The sequence below is a fragment of the Vanessa atalanta genome, chromosome 20, assembly GCF_905147765.1.
Source record: "Vanessa atalanta chromosome 20, ilVanAtal1.2, whole genome shotgun sequence".
Classification (NCBI taxonomy): Eukaryota; Metazoa; Arthropoda; class Insecta; order Lepidoptera; family Nymphalidae; genus Vanessa; species Vanessa atalanta.
In genome coordinates, this window is record NC_061890.1 from 738,232 (window position 1) to 756,827 (window position 18,596).

General features: G+C 37.3%; 1 protein-coding gene across 3 annotated transcripts in view; it reads left to right on the top strand.

Annotated features, from left to right (window-relative positions):
* Nucleotides 1-18,596, top strand: part of LOC125071702 (unconventional myosin-XVIIIa) — a 219,568-nt gene that overhangs the window by 87,199 nt on the left and 113,773 nt on the right. For 2 of the 3 annotated variants that reach the window (XM_047682048.1, XM_047682049.1), the window contains 12 exons: nt 117-346; nt 599-749; nt 1,072-1,182; nt 1,254-1,383; nt 1,583-1,679; nt 1,771-1,894; nt 2,139-2,286; nt 2,564-2,664; nt 2,946-3,049; nt 3,876-4,045; nt 4,128-4,213; nt 4,896-5,034. In XM_047682048.1, the coding sequence (XP_047538004.1) occupies nt 117-346; nt 599-749; nt 1,072-1,182; nt 1,254-1,383; nt 1,583-1,679; nt 1,771-1,894; nt 2,139-2,286; nt 2,564-2,664; nt 2,946-3,049; nt 3,876-4,045; nt 4,128-4,213; nt 4,896-5,034 (1,591 nt within the window). Of the gene's footprint in view, nt 1-116; nt 347-598; nt 750-1,071; nt 1,183-1,253; nt 1,384-1,582; nt 1,680-1,770; nt 1,895-2,138; nt 2,287-2,563; nt 2,665-2,945; nt 3,050-3,184; nt 3,239-3,875; nt 4,046-4,127; nt 4,214-4,895; nt 5,035-18,596 lie in introns of all 3 variants that reach the window. The other variant, XM_047682047.1, reaches the window with a different exon arrangement.

Here is an 18,596-nt window from a genome sequence, read left to right on the forward strand (position 1 = left end):
GGTATTTTTCATCCGGCAAAATTTTCTGTTGCTTGTTATTGAATATAATAATGTAATCGGTATTAAACATTTTTATTAATTTATAATAAATTAATCATCAATATTTATCCGTCTAGTCTCTTCCACGGATGCGATGGTCGCCTGCGTCGAGAGCTACTCCTGGACCAGGCCCCCGTTAGCGCCCCCAACCCTTACGTCAGCTCCAACGAGAAAGCGGACGCGCCGGCCGAGTTCTCGGCTCTGAAGGAGGCCATGCAATTCTTGGGTCTCACCGAACAGGAACAGATGGCCATATGGAAGATCCTGGCGGCCGTCTGTCATTTGGGATGGGCTGGAGTCGTGCGAGGTAGCGCGGCGGTTTCGTCTTATAATTTCCATGTACCTTATCATTCGAAGTTCGCTTTAAGAATTGCCTATTTATTTTTAAATTATATTAATTGTTTATTGTTAAATTTTTTTGGATATTGCGTTGAACGTGAACGAAGAGAGAGAGGTTTCGATTCGAATGTCGATGATGTCGAAAAATGAAGCAACCGTTGATAATCGTCGATGCGATTATCGATGGCATATATATTTTTTCCATTACGCTTGCGTGCAGCGAACGCGGGCTCGGGGCTGAAGTACCAGTTCGCGAGCACCGGCGCCGCCAGCCGCGCCGCGCGCCTGCTGGCCGTCGACAAGGACGAGCTGGCGCGCGCCGTGCTGGGAGCCGCGCACGCCGCGCTCGACGCGCCGCCCGCCGCGCTCAGGTGAGTGTCCGCCGCCCCGCGCGCCGCGCCCTCCGCCCGCCGCGCTCAGGTGAGTGTCCGCCGCCCCGCGCCCCGCGCCCGCCGCCCGCCGCCCGCCGCGCTCAGGTGAGTGTCCGCCGCCCCGCGCCCGCCGCTCGCCGCCCGCCGCCCGCCGCGCTCAGGTCAGCTCAGGACTCTCCGAGGCACGGAAGAGTGACACTACTGACTTTCGAACTAAATAAAAAGTATGAGGTGTTAACCTCGTGTATGTAATCAGACCCTGAAACTAGATATTTAAATAATTTACTTCAACGAGTACTCTAATGTGTCTCCTCCCCGCCAGAACTCCGTCGCCGTCGAACGAGAAGGAGGCGCCGGGGTCGGACGCGCTGGACGCCTTCGTCGCGGGGCTGTACGGCGAGGCGTTCAACGTCGTGTGCGGGCTCGTGAACAGGTAGGTGTGTCCGGCGCCGCCGGCCGGCCGGCCGGTCCGGGCGGCGGCGCTGACCGGCCGCGTGTCCGCAGGGCGCTGGCGACGAGCGCGCGCGTGGCGGCGTCGCTGCTGCTGCTGGACTCCCCGGGCGCCGACAACCCCATGTGCGCCGGCCAGCAGAGCGGCGCCCCGCTGTCCAAGCTGCTGTCCAACTATCTGCAGGCGAGTCGATGCCGTCCCTCCTGTCCCCAGTAGTATTGCTGATGCGATTCTTTACTACTTTTTTAGCAATGGAGTTTAGACGATTTTTATTTTATATGTATTTATAAATTATAAAAAAAAAATAGCAGTACAACATTTATCTTGCTTTATTTGTAATTATATAATATAAAAGTTATCTAAATAAACCTGTTCCCTGAAGGAGCGCCTCCAAGCCGTGTTCCACGAAGCCATGCTGGTGGCTCCCCGGGAGCGATACGCTCAGGAGGGTATCACGCTCGACGACGGTTCCGAAGAAGGTGATTTAATTATTCTAAATATATTACTCGTTTTGTCAAATCATAATAAAAAAAGTAGACAGAATGATTACTAGTTATAACTTGTTTACAGACTGGCTATCAGAGACAGTCAATCCGGGGCCAATGGTAGACCTGCTAGACAAGTCGCCGCAGAATACGATCGTGCGCAGTTCGCAGGCCGACTTACGTGATTGCGATCGCCGAGGTCTCTTATGGTAATAAGCTATTATTACTATTGACAAAATTAATTAATTTTATAATATTCTCTTTTCTTTGCAGTTTTCTACCTGATATAAGTTACGTCAATTTATATTTATTGATTTTGTTAATGACCGTAATTCGACTTATTAATATATTAATAAATCCCTTAGCTAATAAAAGAGGAAGTGTTAAAAAAAGAATAGAAATACCTATAAAATGGCACAGACTAAATTTAATGATGTACGTTTGGTTGCGAAGGCTCCTGGACGAGGAGTCCATGTACCCCGGCTCGTCGGACGACACGTTCCTGGAGCGCGTGATGGCGCACTACGGCGCTCCGCACCAAACGCACTACCTCATCAAGAAAGCTCCGCACAACCGACAGTTTATTCTCCAACATTTACAGGTATGAAACGGGTACACTTTGTTTTATTTAAATATTTTGTTTTATGTTTGCTTGGATCATTTTAGTGGATATCGACCGTTGTCGCTTATTTTGGGGTTTACTGTCAACCCGTTTACAAGTATTATTAAATGTAGATAACATTTAATGTATAAGACTTATTTACCAAAAACCTATATATAAATAATATGCTTCGATTAGTTCTGAGAATGGGCGGCTTGGTCTCATTTACTATTAGGTGATCAATTGGGTACCGTTTTCAACACTGTGCTTCTTGCAGGGAACGAATCCTGTACTATACGATGTCACCGGGTGGGTGAAGGCGAGTCGGGAAAATCCCGTTATAAAGAAAGCTCACACGCTCCTCCAGGAAAGTCAGAAGTATGTGCTTTTAATCTTCCAATGACACTTAGTCATATATACATATATGAACCTATAATATGTTAGAGATATAAAATAATTGGGAATTTTAACGAATGATCATGATTTTGTATTGCCACCGGCCGTAAAAGTGTCGCTATGAAAATTTCGCACTTTGGGAATTTTTGAGACTATGTAGTTAAGAAGCCGTCTCTAAGGCAAGGACAAAATATTATTTCTTGGTGAGCTAGAAAAGTTACCGTCTCGATCTGTTGTCAATTCATAACGCCCCCCCCCCCCAGCGAGGAGCTGTGCCGCGCGTGCGCGTGGGCGCGCGGCGGCGCGGGCGCGGCCGAGGGCGCCACGCTGCGCCGCGCCTCCTCCATCCGCCGCACGCTCACCTCGGGTAACTATCGCAGCCCCCTTAGTGCCTTAGGCGCGATAGTCGAGTCCCAGGGCCATCACTGAAACGATCGACTACGAGAATCGTCCTCACATTCGTTCGAGAGGAATATAGAGTTTATGTTATTTTTAATTATAGGCGAGATCTCACCATTCTGTCGGCAGTCAGTAATCCGGCGGTCCCTCAACTCCGGTAAGAGAGTCTGACCCACTGAAGAGTTCGATACTCTTATATAGCACCCGTGTATGTTCGAATCATTCATCATCGGTCACTGTTTCATTAATTTTTAAGCTACTTCGATTCGAACCGCACTAAACAACTTAAAACAGTTAAGTAGCAACACATTTTCAATGACACGTTGTAATTTGGTGCTAGTTTTATGTACAATTTTGTAGTATTCAGTAGGAATATGGAAAGATATATGACGTAGTTTAAATTCTATTTGTGAAGCGAAGTAGAGTTCATTGTTTGTGATGTTAGCGAGTGTATATTTAGAAGGAGTTTGTAGTTTCAACGACCGTAATTATTTTAGAAATTTTGTCTTAAACCGTGCTTAGTTTCTTGTCGGTTCTTCTGGGTAGAAACTACACCCCTACTACTTAAAAGCCTACTTTCATAAAGTATATTTTGATTGTAATTATTTATATTTAAATGTATTTTCGGATGTGTTAAATGATCAGCACATTACTAGCAGGTAACCGTTGCATTGATCAATCAAAATTTTGATTTGGGATCCTGGGATCAGCTTTTATAGATTGTAAGATTTTTTCTGTTAAAGCACGGAACTCGAAAGTAAACTTGGAACTATCAGTCGTGTGCTCGTCCGCAGGCACGGCGGGCATGAAGCGGCGCTCGACGGCGCTGCAGGCCAAGTTCGTGGCGGACGGGCTGGTGGACTCGCTGCGGCGCTGCGGCGCGGGCGGCGTGCAGTTCGTGTGCTGCGTGCTGGCCGCGCCGCCCGACGCCGACGACGTCAACGTGCCGCTGCTGCGCTCGCAGGTCGGCCTCTCGTCCCGGGTGTCGGTTGTAGTATTTATTCGGTGGTTAGCCGACACCTAAGTAAATAATCTTTTGTTTTCAGTTCCGTGGGTTCCAGTTGCTCGACTCGGCGAGATTGTATAAACAAGGATTCCCCGAACATATGCCACTTTCGGAATTCGCTAGAAGGTAAAGTTTATTGTTCTGTTTTTTTTAAAAAATATTAAATAATTATTGAAAAATCTTAAATATATATATAATTATTTAACAAAAAATGCTAGCTATTTATTATAATATACATATTTCACTCGAGTGAGTGCTAAGTTAATGCTATATAGAAGTTCAAGAAGTCAGAACCATAGCACCTACTTTCACATTGCTAGCCGGCCTTTAATCTTTACGACACGGCGTTTAGCTAGTCTGCGGACATTTTAACGTTTAAATATACATTAAACTAGAAGATGATATAGATAATAAACAAGCGTTAGTATTTGTTGATTTCAATTTGGCTTTAGTATGTCTTACGTCTCAAAATTGGTGACGCATTGATGATGTAAGGGTAACATTTCGTTATATCTTGCCTTACCTTGTGGTGTGGTGGTCGATTTGTCGGTCCACAAACCAATACCTTCTCGGCACTATATTTCGATTAGATGGTAGTTTTATATGTATTATAATATTGTAAACTGATTCAAAAGCCTTATGAGAGCTAACTGAACATAGTATGATTTGAAGATTGTACCTGTTTGTACTGAAATGTGTCCTTTAATAAAACAATAAAACATTCCTATATAACAAAAACACGAATGAGTGAATTTTATTAAAGTTGGTCCTTCGAGCCTGATCTTTTACAATATGTACGTTTAAACAGATATCGCTTGTTGGCGACATCGGAAAGTGATAACGCGGACACCCAACAAACAGCGGCTCTGTCGGACCGCCAGGTCGTGGACGACATGCTCCTCGCGCTGGACCTGGACGTCACGAGCTACCGGCTCGGCCTGACTCAAGTAAGTAGAACTTTTCAGGTTACGAGTATTGCTGTTTTGAAGAGACTATTTTTACTGAAAATGAAATTTGAAGCCAGACAGACAGGCGCCGTAACGCGTTACGTAACGAAGCGGTTTACCCTCCCATAAGAAGTTATCACTTTAAAAACAAAACCAAAAAATATTTACGATATAAATACTATATATATAACCATTGGTTCTACGCTCGAATCCCGTCGGACTGAGTGTTTGGGCCTACGAGTATGCGGGAATAGTCACTGTCTCGGTACTTAAGCGAAGACTAGTTAGTTAGCTAGTCTAACTTGCCTCTAATAAGGCCACTGTCGCCGTAATTGTGTAATTATATTAATTAACACGTTTTAATTGTACATTTTATTAATGTGAATTAAGGCTCGTCCATACGACCTCCTTACATTAATCACAGCTTAAATACTTGTCTTTATTATTTCTGAGATAAAAGGAATTAAATTTCACGAAAGATTTACGACGCCATTAAGCTCGGGATAGTAAAACTTGTCATTAAAATTATTGCGAACTACCGAATGAAGGAGTTGTTTATACATCGTTTATCAAAGAATATTCATAAATATAATATTTCGTATAATTGGGGTTGAGTGTTCCTTTATTAAAGGTATAATTATTTTCGTTTTAATTAACGTGAAAATTAATAGCAAAATCGTTGTTTTACTTCAATAATCACGTATATTTACGTAGATTTATGAAGCTGGAAGAGAAGTTTGAAGTAACGATTTTGTTATTGTTTTTCTACCTTTCTGCCCTCAGCCAAATCTAAACTTTTCCTTATGAATATATGAAAATAATGAAATATATGAAAAAGATATCTATGAAAATAAAATAATGTCTATCGTAGACATTATTTTATTTTTGTAGAAAGTTCTAGTGAACTAAGTACATATAATTACTTGGTGGTAGGGCTTTGTGCAAGCTCTTCTGGGTAGGTATTGTACCACTCATCAGATATTCTACCGCCAAACAGCAGCACTCAGTATTGTTGTGTTTCTGTTTGAAGGGCGAGGGAGCCAGTGTAACTACAGGCAGAATAGACATAACATCTTAGTTCCCAAGGTTGATGGCGCATTGGTCATGTAAGGAATGGCTAATATTTCTAACAGCGCCATTGTCTGTGGGCTGTGGTGGCCACCACTTACCATCAGACGGCCCATTTTCTCTTCCGCCGACCGATAACATAAAAAAGCATAAAAAATAATCTATGCTACATTATATCTGAAAGTAACTCTGTCTGTCTGTCTGCCTGTTGCACTTTCACGGGCAAATTACTGAACCAGATATGATAAAATTTGTCATGAAACAAGCTTGAACTCTTTTAATTTTACGCCCAACACCTGACGCCGAATCCCTAAAAAGCGATCGAAGCCGCGGGCGACAACTAGTCACGAATAAACACTTCGTAATGAATTTATAAGTAATGTAATAAAAACTTAAGTTGATAGTTGAAGCTATTCAACATGAATGGTTATTTTCCTTGATGTGTGACACGATTGCGTCGGAAAAAGTTCCAAAAGTAATTTTGATACTTACATATGAAATTACTCCTATTATATCGTTACGGCTGTTTAATGAAAATTGTGGTTCAATTTTGTATAACTTTCTCGACCCATGGACGCGGTAGCTCTGTTTCGCTGCTATGATTTGTTATGAGCGTTGTTTTTTTGGGGGCACTTCGCTCGGCGTAGCGTGTTTGCGAATGTCTATCAATTATCCGAACACAACAATACTTATTTGTTTATATTGGACGTTGCCATCCAATTGTAGGTTTTTAGCTATCAAAGCAGACATGTGACAAAAATGTCCAGTAGATGTCCAAATGAACGGTATTTTCTCCTCTATGTGGAGAAGATTATAGATTATTTCCCAATGTTGGTCCAATTCGGTTCGGTAGACTTGAGACACACTTTCATCGCCTAAGTTGTACCAGTAACAAAAAGGTTTATGAGTCGATAATAGAACCTCCTTTCTAGAATTCGATGAAAATTGACAATCTAATTGTATGACTGGTAATCGTTTTATGCACTAGATGTTTATAGTTTAAGAAAAACGAATAGTTTGGTTAGAAAGTGGTCGTGATGCAACGGTGTGATGTATGTGCTTACGCGACCGGCTAAAATTACATATTATATTTTAGAATGGTGTCTTACGGAAACGTGCTAATAACGATCTTATTATCAATTGGTAAATAGAAAATATATTATATTTACATTGAATCTCGACCTGTGAAAATATTATATAGTAAAACACACGCACACACACACAACCATTTAACACATTTAATGTAGTATGTATGTGGATATAGTAAAACGCAAGTATAGTTCTTGTTTTTTTTTATCATGGTATGTGCATGTTATGCGGAGGAATGAGGACCGTGTTGTGAGAAAGGCTTTGAGAACGGATGTGGATGGATATAGAGGTCGGGGACTACTAAAGAAACGATGGATGGATTGTGTAAAAGACGATATGGTTAGAAAGAATGCTACTTGTGAGATGACGTCCGACAGAGAAGTATGGAAGATGAAGACATGCTGCGCCGACCCCAAGTAAAATTGGGATAAGGGCAGGAAGATGATGATGATTTCTTGTTTTTTAATATATTTATGTGTATTTATTAAAATGTTTTATTTAAAAATAATAATAATATTATAGTGAAGCAAAAAAAGCGGATACGAATCCCGTTAAAACATCAATAATAAGAGTGACAGCACTTTTGTCGTATTAACGAAAAGACGCGTCGCGACGCGTCGCTACTACCAGTAATTTGTATTCGCTTTTGTTGCTTCCGTTCGTCGCGCACCATCGGCCTTTTGCTTAACATCTGCGATTGTATCATTTCAAACAATCGTCCAGCGGTCGATATTCCAACGTAATCAATAATATTTTTTTAGGTAAACGTATAAAATATTCGTATAATATATGTATATAATAATAAACGTATACGTAAAAAAAAGATAAATTCGCTTGGTAAACAGTGTTATAAAATAATGAACTATTATGTCCATATATATATATAAACATACAAAGATACTGTTAATGAAATCTCTATTATTATAATAATGATGTATTTTACGTATAATTGGTAGAGAAAATACACTTTTGTACATTTAAAATGTCCAGAGAGCATCCTTTTGTTAAAATCGAATTTATGTTAAATGAAAGTACCTATGGATTCGTTTTATTTCATATGGATTACGTAAAAACTACGTTTTACTGCTAGTATCTAATCAAAACAGCGCGGCTAACCGACTCGTAATAGCGCAGCCTCACGCGGCGCGGGAGACGGCTTACGTAACTGTTACGTCACTGTAGTACTTACTACGTCCGAACACGACGACTGCCTTTTATTTTTCTGTTATAGTTTGTATTTAAACTAGTTGTTACCTACGACTGCATCCGTGACATATTTATTTTAAAATCTAAATATTTCTTTGATCTCTATTGAACCGTAACGATATAGTTTATTATGTCATCTCATATTCCCGTCAATTGCGACTGTTTAGTAGTGATGAGGTAACAAATAAACGAACATACTTACTAATAATAAAGCAGTATAGAGATGGTTTATAATATAAATAGTAGCGACTTTTCTCTCTATGCAAGGTTACATATAACTAAATATTTAAATATAGGTACATGTGTTACATAAAGTTTGTTAGGTGACTCAGAGAGTCGCCGTTGGTGATGAAGATATGGAAATTATTAAGTTACTGGCAACCACGGAAATCAAACAGCGGAAGTCGGTGTATTCTTTTAAATTAAAATAATATATGTTTAAAATTATTCGTTTTGTTAGATGTTGTTTTGATGAGCTGTTATTTATACTTTTATAGCTTTTTAATACCAATAATGCAAAGTTGTGCGACATATTGAACTTAAATATTATGATAGAACATATCAAAGGGCGAATATAGACTATGTTGTATGTGTAAATCTAGTCGCAGATTTCGAGTCGGGGTCGTGACTTTGTATGAATGTTACCCGTACGAAATCGGGAGGTGCATTTTTTTTAAATATATTGTAGGTCAAAGGTAAACGATTTGTAGGTCGTCGTTTGTTTTTAATACCACTCATCTCAATTCGGCACGCGTTGACGTAACGCATTATGTCACAGCGTCATTTCCGAACCTGCTTTCACGTTCTTAACAATGTGAAGTTATCGAATCTTGACCTCTTTTTTTGAAGTGTTATTACATGTGCATGAAAACGTTATTTTGTTTAATGGACCACCTTATGGTAAGTGGTCACCATGCATCGCTAATGCACCACCAACCCTGGGGACTATGGTGTTATGTCCCTTGTGTCTCTACACGGGCTCACTCACCATTCAATCCGCAGTAAAACAATATTATGTACTGCTGTCCCTTCAAGAGTCCCTTCCATTCCGAGTCAAAGAAGACGTCGCCAGGAACCAATACCAGAAGAAAAAAAACTATTTAAACGTATATTGGTATGATGCATCTTAATATAAACACACACACACACACACAATAACCAACACAAATCAAAGAGAAAATGCATCAAAGGCATGGATATGCCTCTAGAGATGTATAGCTGTTTGCCGGTAGTGTGTCTGATAAGTAACCTGTGCTGCTGTAACGGTTATATGCTATAAACAAATATAAAATATTTGTTGTGGATTGATGTCGAATCAAATCAAATCAAATAAAATTATGAATCATATTATGCTCTGACCGCAATAGCCCCCCCCCCTCATTTATTTTTGTGACGTCACAGCGTCCGATTTTACTTTTGCGTTTCACATGAATTTCAGAAATGTGGACATATTCAAAATTTAAAAAGTTTATTAAGACTAAATTAATAAATAAATCTTATTATTCATTAAACGGATACTTTTTAGAACAAAACTCCTGGATAGGTTCGGGTTCCGTCACAGGACTGTAATTATTGTAAAAAACAGCATTGTAAATCTGTTTATTTGAAAAGAACAACTATGCGAGTTTCTTGCCGTTTCGACTCGCTGGAAGCTCCTTTCCGAAACGGTGTAACGAAATATCGACGATTCAAAAACGCTTCATTGTGAAGTTTACTTAAATAAAATTGATTTGATTTCATTTGATTTTAATATAATATCATGACTTCTCCTTGCAATCACAGCTAACGAATCAAAATATATGTACATTATTCAAGTAGGCTCTTACAAGCAACTTCGTGTGGTCATATCACAAGTTAAACGTCCTGCGTGATTTAATGGAATACACCGAGCGCACATCGAATACCTCAGGAGTAATAAAATTTTAAGTGTTAAAAGATAATATTTATATTGATATAAGCGAATAAGGACTTCTTGACCGAATTTTGGCGTCGTCGGACAATCTAAACTGCACTGTTTGCGCAGGAAATATTACAGTGTACGAGTATGTTTGCGTGAGTGTGTATGAGACGGTAATACGCGACTGAAGAGATCAGACTCCGAGCTTTTAAGTGTTTTTAGAGACGTAAGATTAAATCTAGAGAGAGGTCTAGGTTTATAGTGCCATTATAAATTCTATCGAGTCAAGACTTCAACTCCCATGGTCGGCAGCTAGCAACTAAGCCAACGAGGAAACCAGTTAGGCTTTTACCAGTATAATCGTGGTGTCTGTATTATTTAGTGTGCCTAATAACATTGATAGGATTTACGTATCGAAATGTCGTATCAACGTAAGTCACTTCAACATTTCACGAGTGCGATACGAAGTTAATTCTTACAGAATCGCAGTACACTTCTCAGCTACTCGGTGTACTGAATCATAGTTTGACATGACGACTTACAAGTGCTTGTAAGCCTCCTTAAATAAAGTATATTTTGATTTTGAATCTGTGGTTTTGTATTTTTTGTGCTGTGGTAATAGATCACTCCTTATTTTACATTAGCAGTATATATTTATCCACTAGCTTATAACAGTAAATAGAATACAACTTATTATTGTAACATTATATATCGAGTCAAGCGGTTCACGTGGATATGTGAAAGTCGCAGGTTCGATTCTTACCACTTATTTAATGGGCTATTGTCATTTCCTTCCAACACGAGGTTTACGCTTAACTGGAGGGGAAAATCATAAAATTAGTAATTCTTTGAAATCAAGAATTGGTGGTAGCAGTCTTGATTCAATTCTGTAAACGTACTATATTAGTTCGGCTTATTTTTTTGTACTTGTTTTGTTTTTGTTTTCGCGAATGTGTTTTATTGTAAAACAAATTTATTGATTATTCTGTCATTAGAGTAATTATATTATAGCCCCGCTAGCCCTCCCTAATTATGAGCATGTAATTATGTAACTTTAAATTTAATAGTATGATGGTAGTAGTGACAATGGTAAGGGTTTTCATCCCTTGTTGTGTGTATATTAATCGATTGGAAGAAAACTCGTTTCTATAATTTAAATTACATTAACTATGTTCTTTTAAATCTCACTTAAACGTTTTTGCATCAATACATGAATTAGTACATATATCTTTGTGATAAGTTATAATACAAGCCATTTTTATTTTTCTCCAATTTCATCTGTATAAATAAAATTATTATTGTTTTGAAATATAAATTTATTACTAATTAATAATCAAAATCATAATATTATCATTTGCTTACACGATATTTGGCTTCTGATAAATTTATTTTATGAATATATATTTATTGAATAAATTTATCTTTCAGGGTAATCCCATGAATTAAAGAACATCGGTACACCCTAAGCTTGTGAAACTAAATGATTCATCACTCATCCCTGTAACCTTTCCTTTGACTTCCAAACTTCGTAACAAATTCGGCGCTATTGAAGACTTCTTTTGATACGCTCGTACGATAAAAAGTTATGTGCATTTTATAATTAATCATTTAACAGTTAACAAAGCTCACAACACACACATTTAAAACTATGCCTACAGTTTTAGAACACTAAAATCAGTCTTAACCAAGTGGAAATAAAGGTTACTTTTTATATTGCGTCACTTAGGTCATTTAATATGTCTCACTTTTATGTACTCTATGTGAGACGTAAGACATTAATGATCTACAGTGTTATATAAAATTAAACAAATAACTAATTGGTAATGATAATGGTTTATCTATTTATCAAAACATTCAATGATTTTATCTTCACGAGTTAAATATCTAATGTTAGCTTAATACAATGTCGAACATAACATACATAAGCAGCCCGTAAATGTCCCACTGCTGGGATAAAGGCCTCCTCTCCCTTTGAGGAGAAGGTTTGGAGCATATTCCACCACGCTGCTCCAATGCGGGTTGGCGGAATACACATGTGGCTGAATTTCGTTGAAATTAGACACATGCAGGTTTCCTCACGATGTTTTCCTTCACCGCCGAGCACGAGATGAATTATAAACACAAATTAAGCACATGAAATTTCAGTGGTGCCTGCCTGGGTTTGAACCCGAAATCATCGGTTAAGATGCACGCGTTCTAACCACTGGGCCATCTCGGCTCTCTTTCTCTTCATAAGAAATCATCTTCGACAATGTCGAAGATGATTTCTTATGTTTTATTTTTCGATTATGGACGCTTTTAAATTAATAATTCCGCGCTGCGCAAAGAGATGCTTGCAATTTATATGATGGGATCACTATCATAGTCCGGTGATAACGAAGCACTCATGAAGGTAAATAATGTGCAGGTGTAGGATCACTCCTGTAGGCACAAGAGACTAAACAGTCCTAGCTTGGGACACCAGTGTCTTAGTAGCGTCCCAGGATGCTACTAAGAATGTCTCGATTGAAAAACTACTATTTACTGACTCGGTTCAGAATTTAAGAGCAAGCCTTTTAAATCCAACAGAATTAGCGAGAGGGTAAACATTTTTTAATATATAATCATGTTAGTCATAATCTTTATAGTCTATTTTTTCATGCTTATGGTATATACTTGCATAAAAATGTTGAGAGAAAATCAACAAGATATAGTAGACAGATCGCCAAAGGTATGAAAATCTCAAGCAAAACCGAGAGCGAAAACTCACAAGGACTGGATTAACTGGTAGAGATTAGAAATTTTACGAAGACCGTGAGAACTTGAGACGTACTTGTTATCAAGCGATTTAGTGGATTTTATAAGCTAAGCGGCTAAGGATAACTTTCCACTTGCAGTACATATATGATTCAAAATAATTTGTATTGTTGTAGGATTCAAATTATAGTGCTATTTTTTTTTTATGAAAGATTAAGGAAATATTCAAAAATCTGCCTAAAATCGATGAACTCTGGGTTAGAGATCTTCTGAAAAAGAGTGGAGACTTTTGTTCAGGAGTAGGGAATCACACGGGGTTAGGCTGTTACTTCTATATGAGATGCTGTACAGTCATTCAACTTTAATCTAAACTGCTTGAAGTATATAACGTAAAACACGCGTATTACATAACAAACTTGTTAGTAGGGCTTTACGCAGGCCTGTCCACCCATTAAACATCATCAGTATCACGTATACTACCGCCAAATAACAATACCTTACCATTACCTTACCAGGCAAGGGGGGGATGACTCAGTTCTGAAGATTAGTGGCACATTGGCATACCTTACAGGTATAGTTGATATTTCTCACAGCGCCAATGTCCAAGGGCAATCGTGACTTGCTGTCTGCCCGTTTAGATGTTCGCCTACATATCTAAAAAAGGTAGCATTTCTTTCATGTGTTCTGGTGGACACGGACCTCATATCCTATTGATGGAGCTTGACTAATTCCTGCAGAATTGTATCAAATACATGCAGCATGTTATCTCGGCTTGAACCCGTAAAACCCCCCGTTAAAATTCACGCGGTCCAAGTTCTAGCCGCTGGGCTTTTTTTTGCTCTCTCGGTGTTATTGTATTGCTATCAATGAAAAACGTATTCCGTCGGCCGACACAAATGCATATTACATTAATTTAAACGTACTAATAATTGACATTCGCTCATCGACGACGCCTCCGTGTTTTGATTACACTTTGATTAGTGTACTCGTTGTAAGTACTTATCTTTTGTATCAACTATGGTATTCCGTTGAATGTAATCATTCGTTCGTTGAATAAATTTCGTTCAGTGAAAGCGATCATGTTACGTTTCGATTGTTGTGTACCTTTAATTAAAAAACGTTTTCGTTCGAATGTAATCTTTTTCGATTTATTCACTTAATCTTTTTCTGATTTAGGTTACGGTGTGTTTTCTGTTTTTTTTTTTTTTAATGAAATCATGGTTTCTAAAGAAGTCATTGCTTTTGAAAATATCTGTGTTGTTATGTTGTTGTTGCTTATTACAACTTTAATTAGCGATGTTATATTTTGCGATTTTCTTTTTTTTTTTACTTTCTAATATGGTTTTATTTTAAGTTTGAATTTGACCGTGTGTGAATGTACTAACCCTCTGATACACTAATATATATATATACAATATATGTAGGTGTACGCGCGAGAGATGAGTAAACTGTATTATGATGAGAAAAAAGGGGAGTTGTTACCTCGAAGTCCGGCCTCTTACTTTAGAAGACACTTTGTTCTTGGGAGCGCTCCCTTGGTCTTCACACACTCGAAGAACACAGCCACGGTTTGGGTGATGTTATAGGAGAAGGATAATAGTCCGTTACACTAGCTAACTTTGAAGTGCGGCGCACTTACGATGCACACGTTAACGCGGCCCACACAAGAAGAAAGTACGTCATACGTCAAAATCATACCATGGACAAAATTATTGACGTTTCAATATATGCATAAAACCTAAATACGCTACAGTAGGTTATTTTCAAGACATTAAGTTGAATTAGTGGGTTACAGTCACTAACAGTAGGTCACAATATTCTTTATTCAAGAAGGCTTACAAGCACTTTTTAATCTTCATGTTATAAATCTAATTTTAATATTATGCTTCCACTGGTTTACATACGTATTGATTTCTCTCACCGAAGAAACTCAGTAGTTACCCTTTTTCAATAAAATCAATTTACATGTAATAATCATATACAATTATTTACGTATCCTCTACGAGTTTCAACGAACATTAACACCAAGATGTTGTATCATATATATAGTTTGTTCAGTATGACATGCCTTAAGTAAAGAAAATCTAAATCTTTAGACTAAAGCTAAATGTAAAGAGTATACAACTCTTCAATTCTGTAGTATTTCTATGAGCTAGAACATTTCTGAACTGTGTATTGTAAAATCCCTCACCGGATGTTGTCCCGAGCGGCAGCCAAACTCAAAGGAGATTAGACAAATACGCAGGACAGGTTATAGTGCACAGGCGTGTATGCAAACCCAAGTGCTCTCTCTATTCCCTCACTCTCGTAATCCGATGGAAAGGCAACGCCACTACCGAAAACACCAACGACTCCAACTTTTATAATCCTGAGATTTTTCGATGGAAAACCCCAATAACTTATTATCAGCTCGACCTGGGGCTCGAAACCCTTGTTCTGTGGCCTTATGTCTACCCACTACATTCGACTATACCTACCAGTACTATAAAGCTAGTTTCACTGAACGCGATAGTCAAAAGATATGCAAATCTGAATTTAATAATTACCTTTGTGTTAAACAACCCGTTTATTGAGAAAGGTAATAAGCTATGTAACTTTTCGTTACGTTACGACCTATGGAGCCTGATCAGTAATCATAAACGATATGGCTAAGTCTATGGAACGTGTTTGTATAATCACAAATAAACGTCGGGCTGAGCTAATCCTAACTTATATTATTGTATAGGCGAAAGTTCGTATGCGTAAGATTTTTTGCTTTTACCTTTTAACTTTTTTTATGATTTAGGTAGGTAGACTGGAGAATGAGTCACCACATGGTTATTGGTCGCAACCGCCCGTAAACATTGGCTGTAAATAGTAAGCATTCCTTACATCGCCAATGCACGACCAACCTTGGAACCTAAGATGTTATGTCCCTTGTACCTGTAGTTACACCGACTCACTCACCCTTTGAAGCGGAACACGACAATACTAAGTACTAAGAGCGCTAAGCCGTATCAACAAAATACGCAATCAATTATCATGAAATTTCGCATACAAGTTGTCAGGGGAAAAGCATATAGAGTACCTAACCCATGCTTCTCCATCACCTCACACCCGGTCGAAAACTACTTACTAAATATAACAGCAATTACAAACATTATTTCGATTATATCAAATATATAATACCTTTATAGCTTCCTGCCGTACTCAATTTTATGACCATTATATACCTGGTAATTAAGACAACCTTAGTCAATAAATTAACTTTCACGATGACAACGAATATAAATATTATGAGGAAAATGTGCTATGGTAAAAATACTACTGGTACTGGTACTTATTCTATATTGGGGAGTTAACGAATGTGAGTTTTCTATTAAATCACGTTAAAGAGTTTAATTTTAATATTCTCTCATTTTTGAGAATTTGCTCATTAACTGCATTAACATTCAAAAATAAATTGGGAAATTATGATTTTCTTCTCGTTTTTCGTATCGTTGTTTTAAGGTTGTAAGAAGCCATTCCGAATAGGTATTTTCTAGTTAACGTCCAGACGTGTCTATCTGTAAATATTGTTGTGTCGCACGATATTTCGTGTTATCGACGTAGATCTGTTTAGATTTTGGTTCAATCGATAGTGTCGCTCCGAAAATATTCGATTCGAATATTCTCACTAAACATTTTCTTTACGTTGCGCCGGAAAACTATAGAAATCATTTCCACATTAAAAAAAAAGTATCGTTTATTAGTATTTATAATAATACCTTAGGAAAGAAAAATAAAATATATATATGGATTTTTTTTTTATTATTTTAATAAGTGTTGTCATAGCAATCTAAAGAAGGGCAAGTGTAAATTAAATTACAAAGGAAACGGTCTTTAAAAATGATATTTAATTATCTTCCGAGGTAATGTTTTCTTTTTGAAACGAAAAAAATGACCGTAATATCCAAGGAGGAGGAGAATGTGAATAAAAATGTTAAAATGAAAGTTTAGTATTCGTGGATACAGTTACCGGCGTGCTTAGGGTTTTTTTTTTTTTAATATTCGCTTTAATATCATCGCTAGCGTTGAAATGGTTTTAATTAGCGCAAATATCATTCTTTAACGACGGCTTAATGTGATTTTTTTTTATCATTATTTACATGTTGCATATTGCAATTATGCAAATGTTTGTAGGATTTATTTAATTTATAATTTATTTTATTATTAATATACATATATGAATAATTTTATCGTTCAAAATAAAATTTTGTGAATTACTTAGATGTAAATAAATAAACGATAAACAAATAAGCCTTTTTATTTTCTCATTTTCCATGTAATTACCATAATTTAAATTTAATTTCAGATCTATATAATATAGTATAGTTTGTTTTGTTTTTTTTTTTTACAATATTTGTTTGTATGTTTTATTTTAATTGTTGCGTTTCGAATAAATATATACGGTTATTGGTAATTCGACGTATTCCCGTTAGGAGGTAATAGGGATGACTATTTGCGGTAATTTTACCCCCCATATGCATGATGCAAAAGTGAACCATTTTTGAGTTATCACGTTTTTTAGATTTTTTCAAAATAAGTCAAATGTGCAACTTCAAAATTTTATTTCAAAAAAAAAGAGTTCAATTAAAAACTTTATATTTGTCAATAAAAACAATAATTGTCGGTCTAAATTTAAAAATGCGACACGGAAAACGATATTATTTAAAAAAAAAATCGTTATGAAACTGTCCTGCGGATTTTTTTAAAAACATAACCGTAGCTTGGCTTAGCTCTCCATGTCTAACAACTAGTTCAAAACAACCGAAATAAAATAACCACAAAGGACGCTGCCACATATATATATATCGATCTGCCTTATTGCTAAAATTAAAAAAAACTTAAAATTAAGTCAGTATCTGCGTAATTTCTTTTCACATGTAGAGCTATTCTGAAACAATGAACTAGATATATAACGCGGATTACGATCGTGTAATATCAGAAAGTTAAAAAAATACAACTGTAATATCATAACATTAAAAAACACGCATCGTTAACTATTCTGATCGTAAGTCGATTTTTTAACATTTCGCGAGAGCGAGATAAGAATCATTCGTTCAGGTAATTAGTTATTTAATTGTTTTCCTTTAACGTTTACAGTTTAATCATCTTTCCCACGTTTTGAGGTCGAATTTTCGATTCTGGATTATTTTAAAACGATGTCTCCGAGTAATCTTCGTACGTATATATATTCATTCATGTTTTTTTTTGGTATTGTTTGTCTTTGTAAATCTGATAATGAACTTCGTCTGAAACGTAATCCAGTTTTACCTCTCTTTAATATAACGAGTTAAAAATTGTTTGTTTGTGTGTAGGGGGTAATATCCGGAACTAATGGTCAAATTCTAAAAACACTTTAACTGTTCGAAAGCTACATTATTTCTGAGTGTTATAGGTCCTAAGTTTTATTTATATCATATCATTTTCGTTATTAATTAATTGCACCCGCGCGACGTTGGGGCGAGTCGCTAGTAATCAAATAAATACTGGATTCAGTTGGCTTCGATTAATCTCTTAAGTACGGTTTTGTTCTATGTAGTAG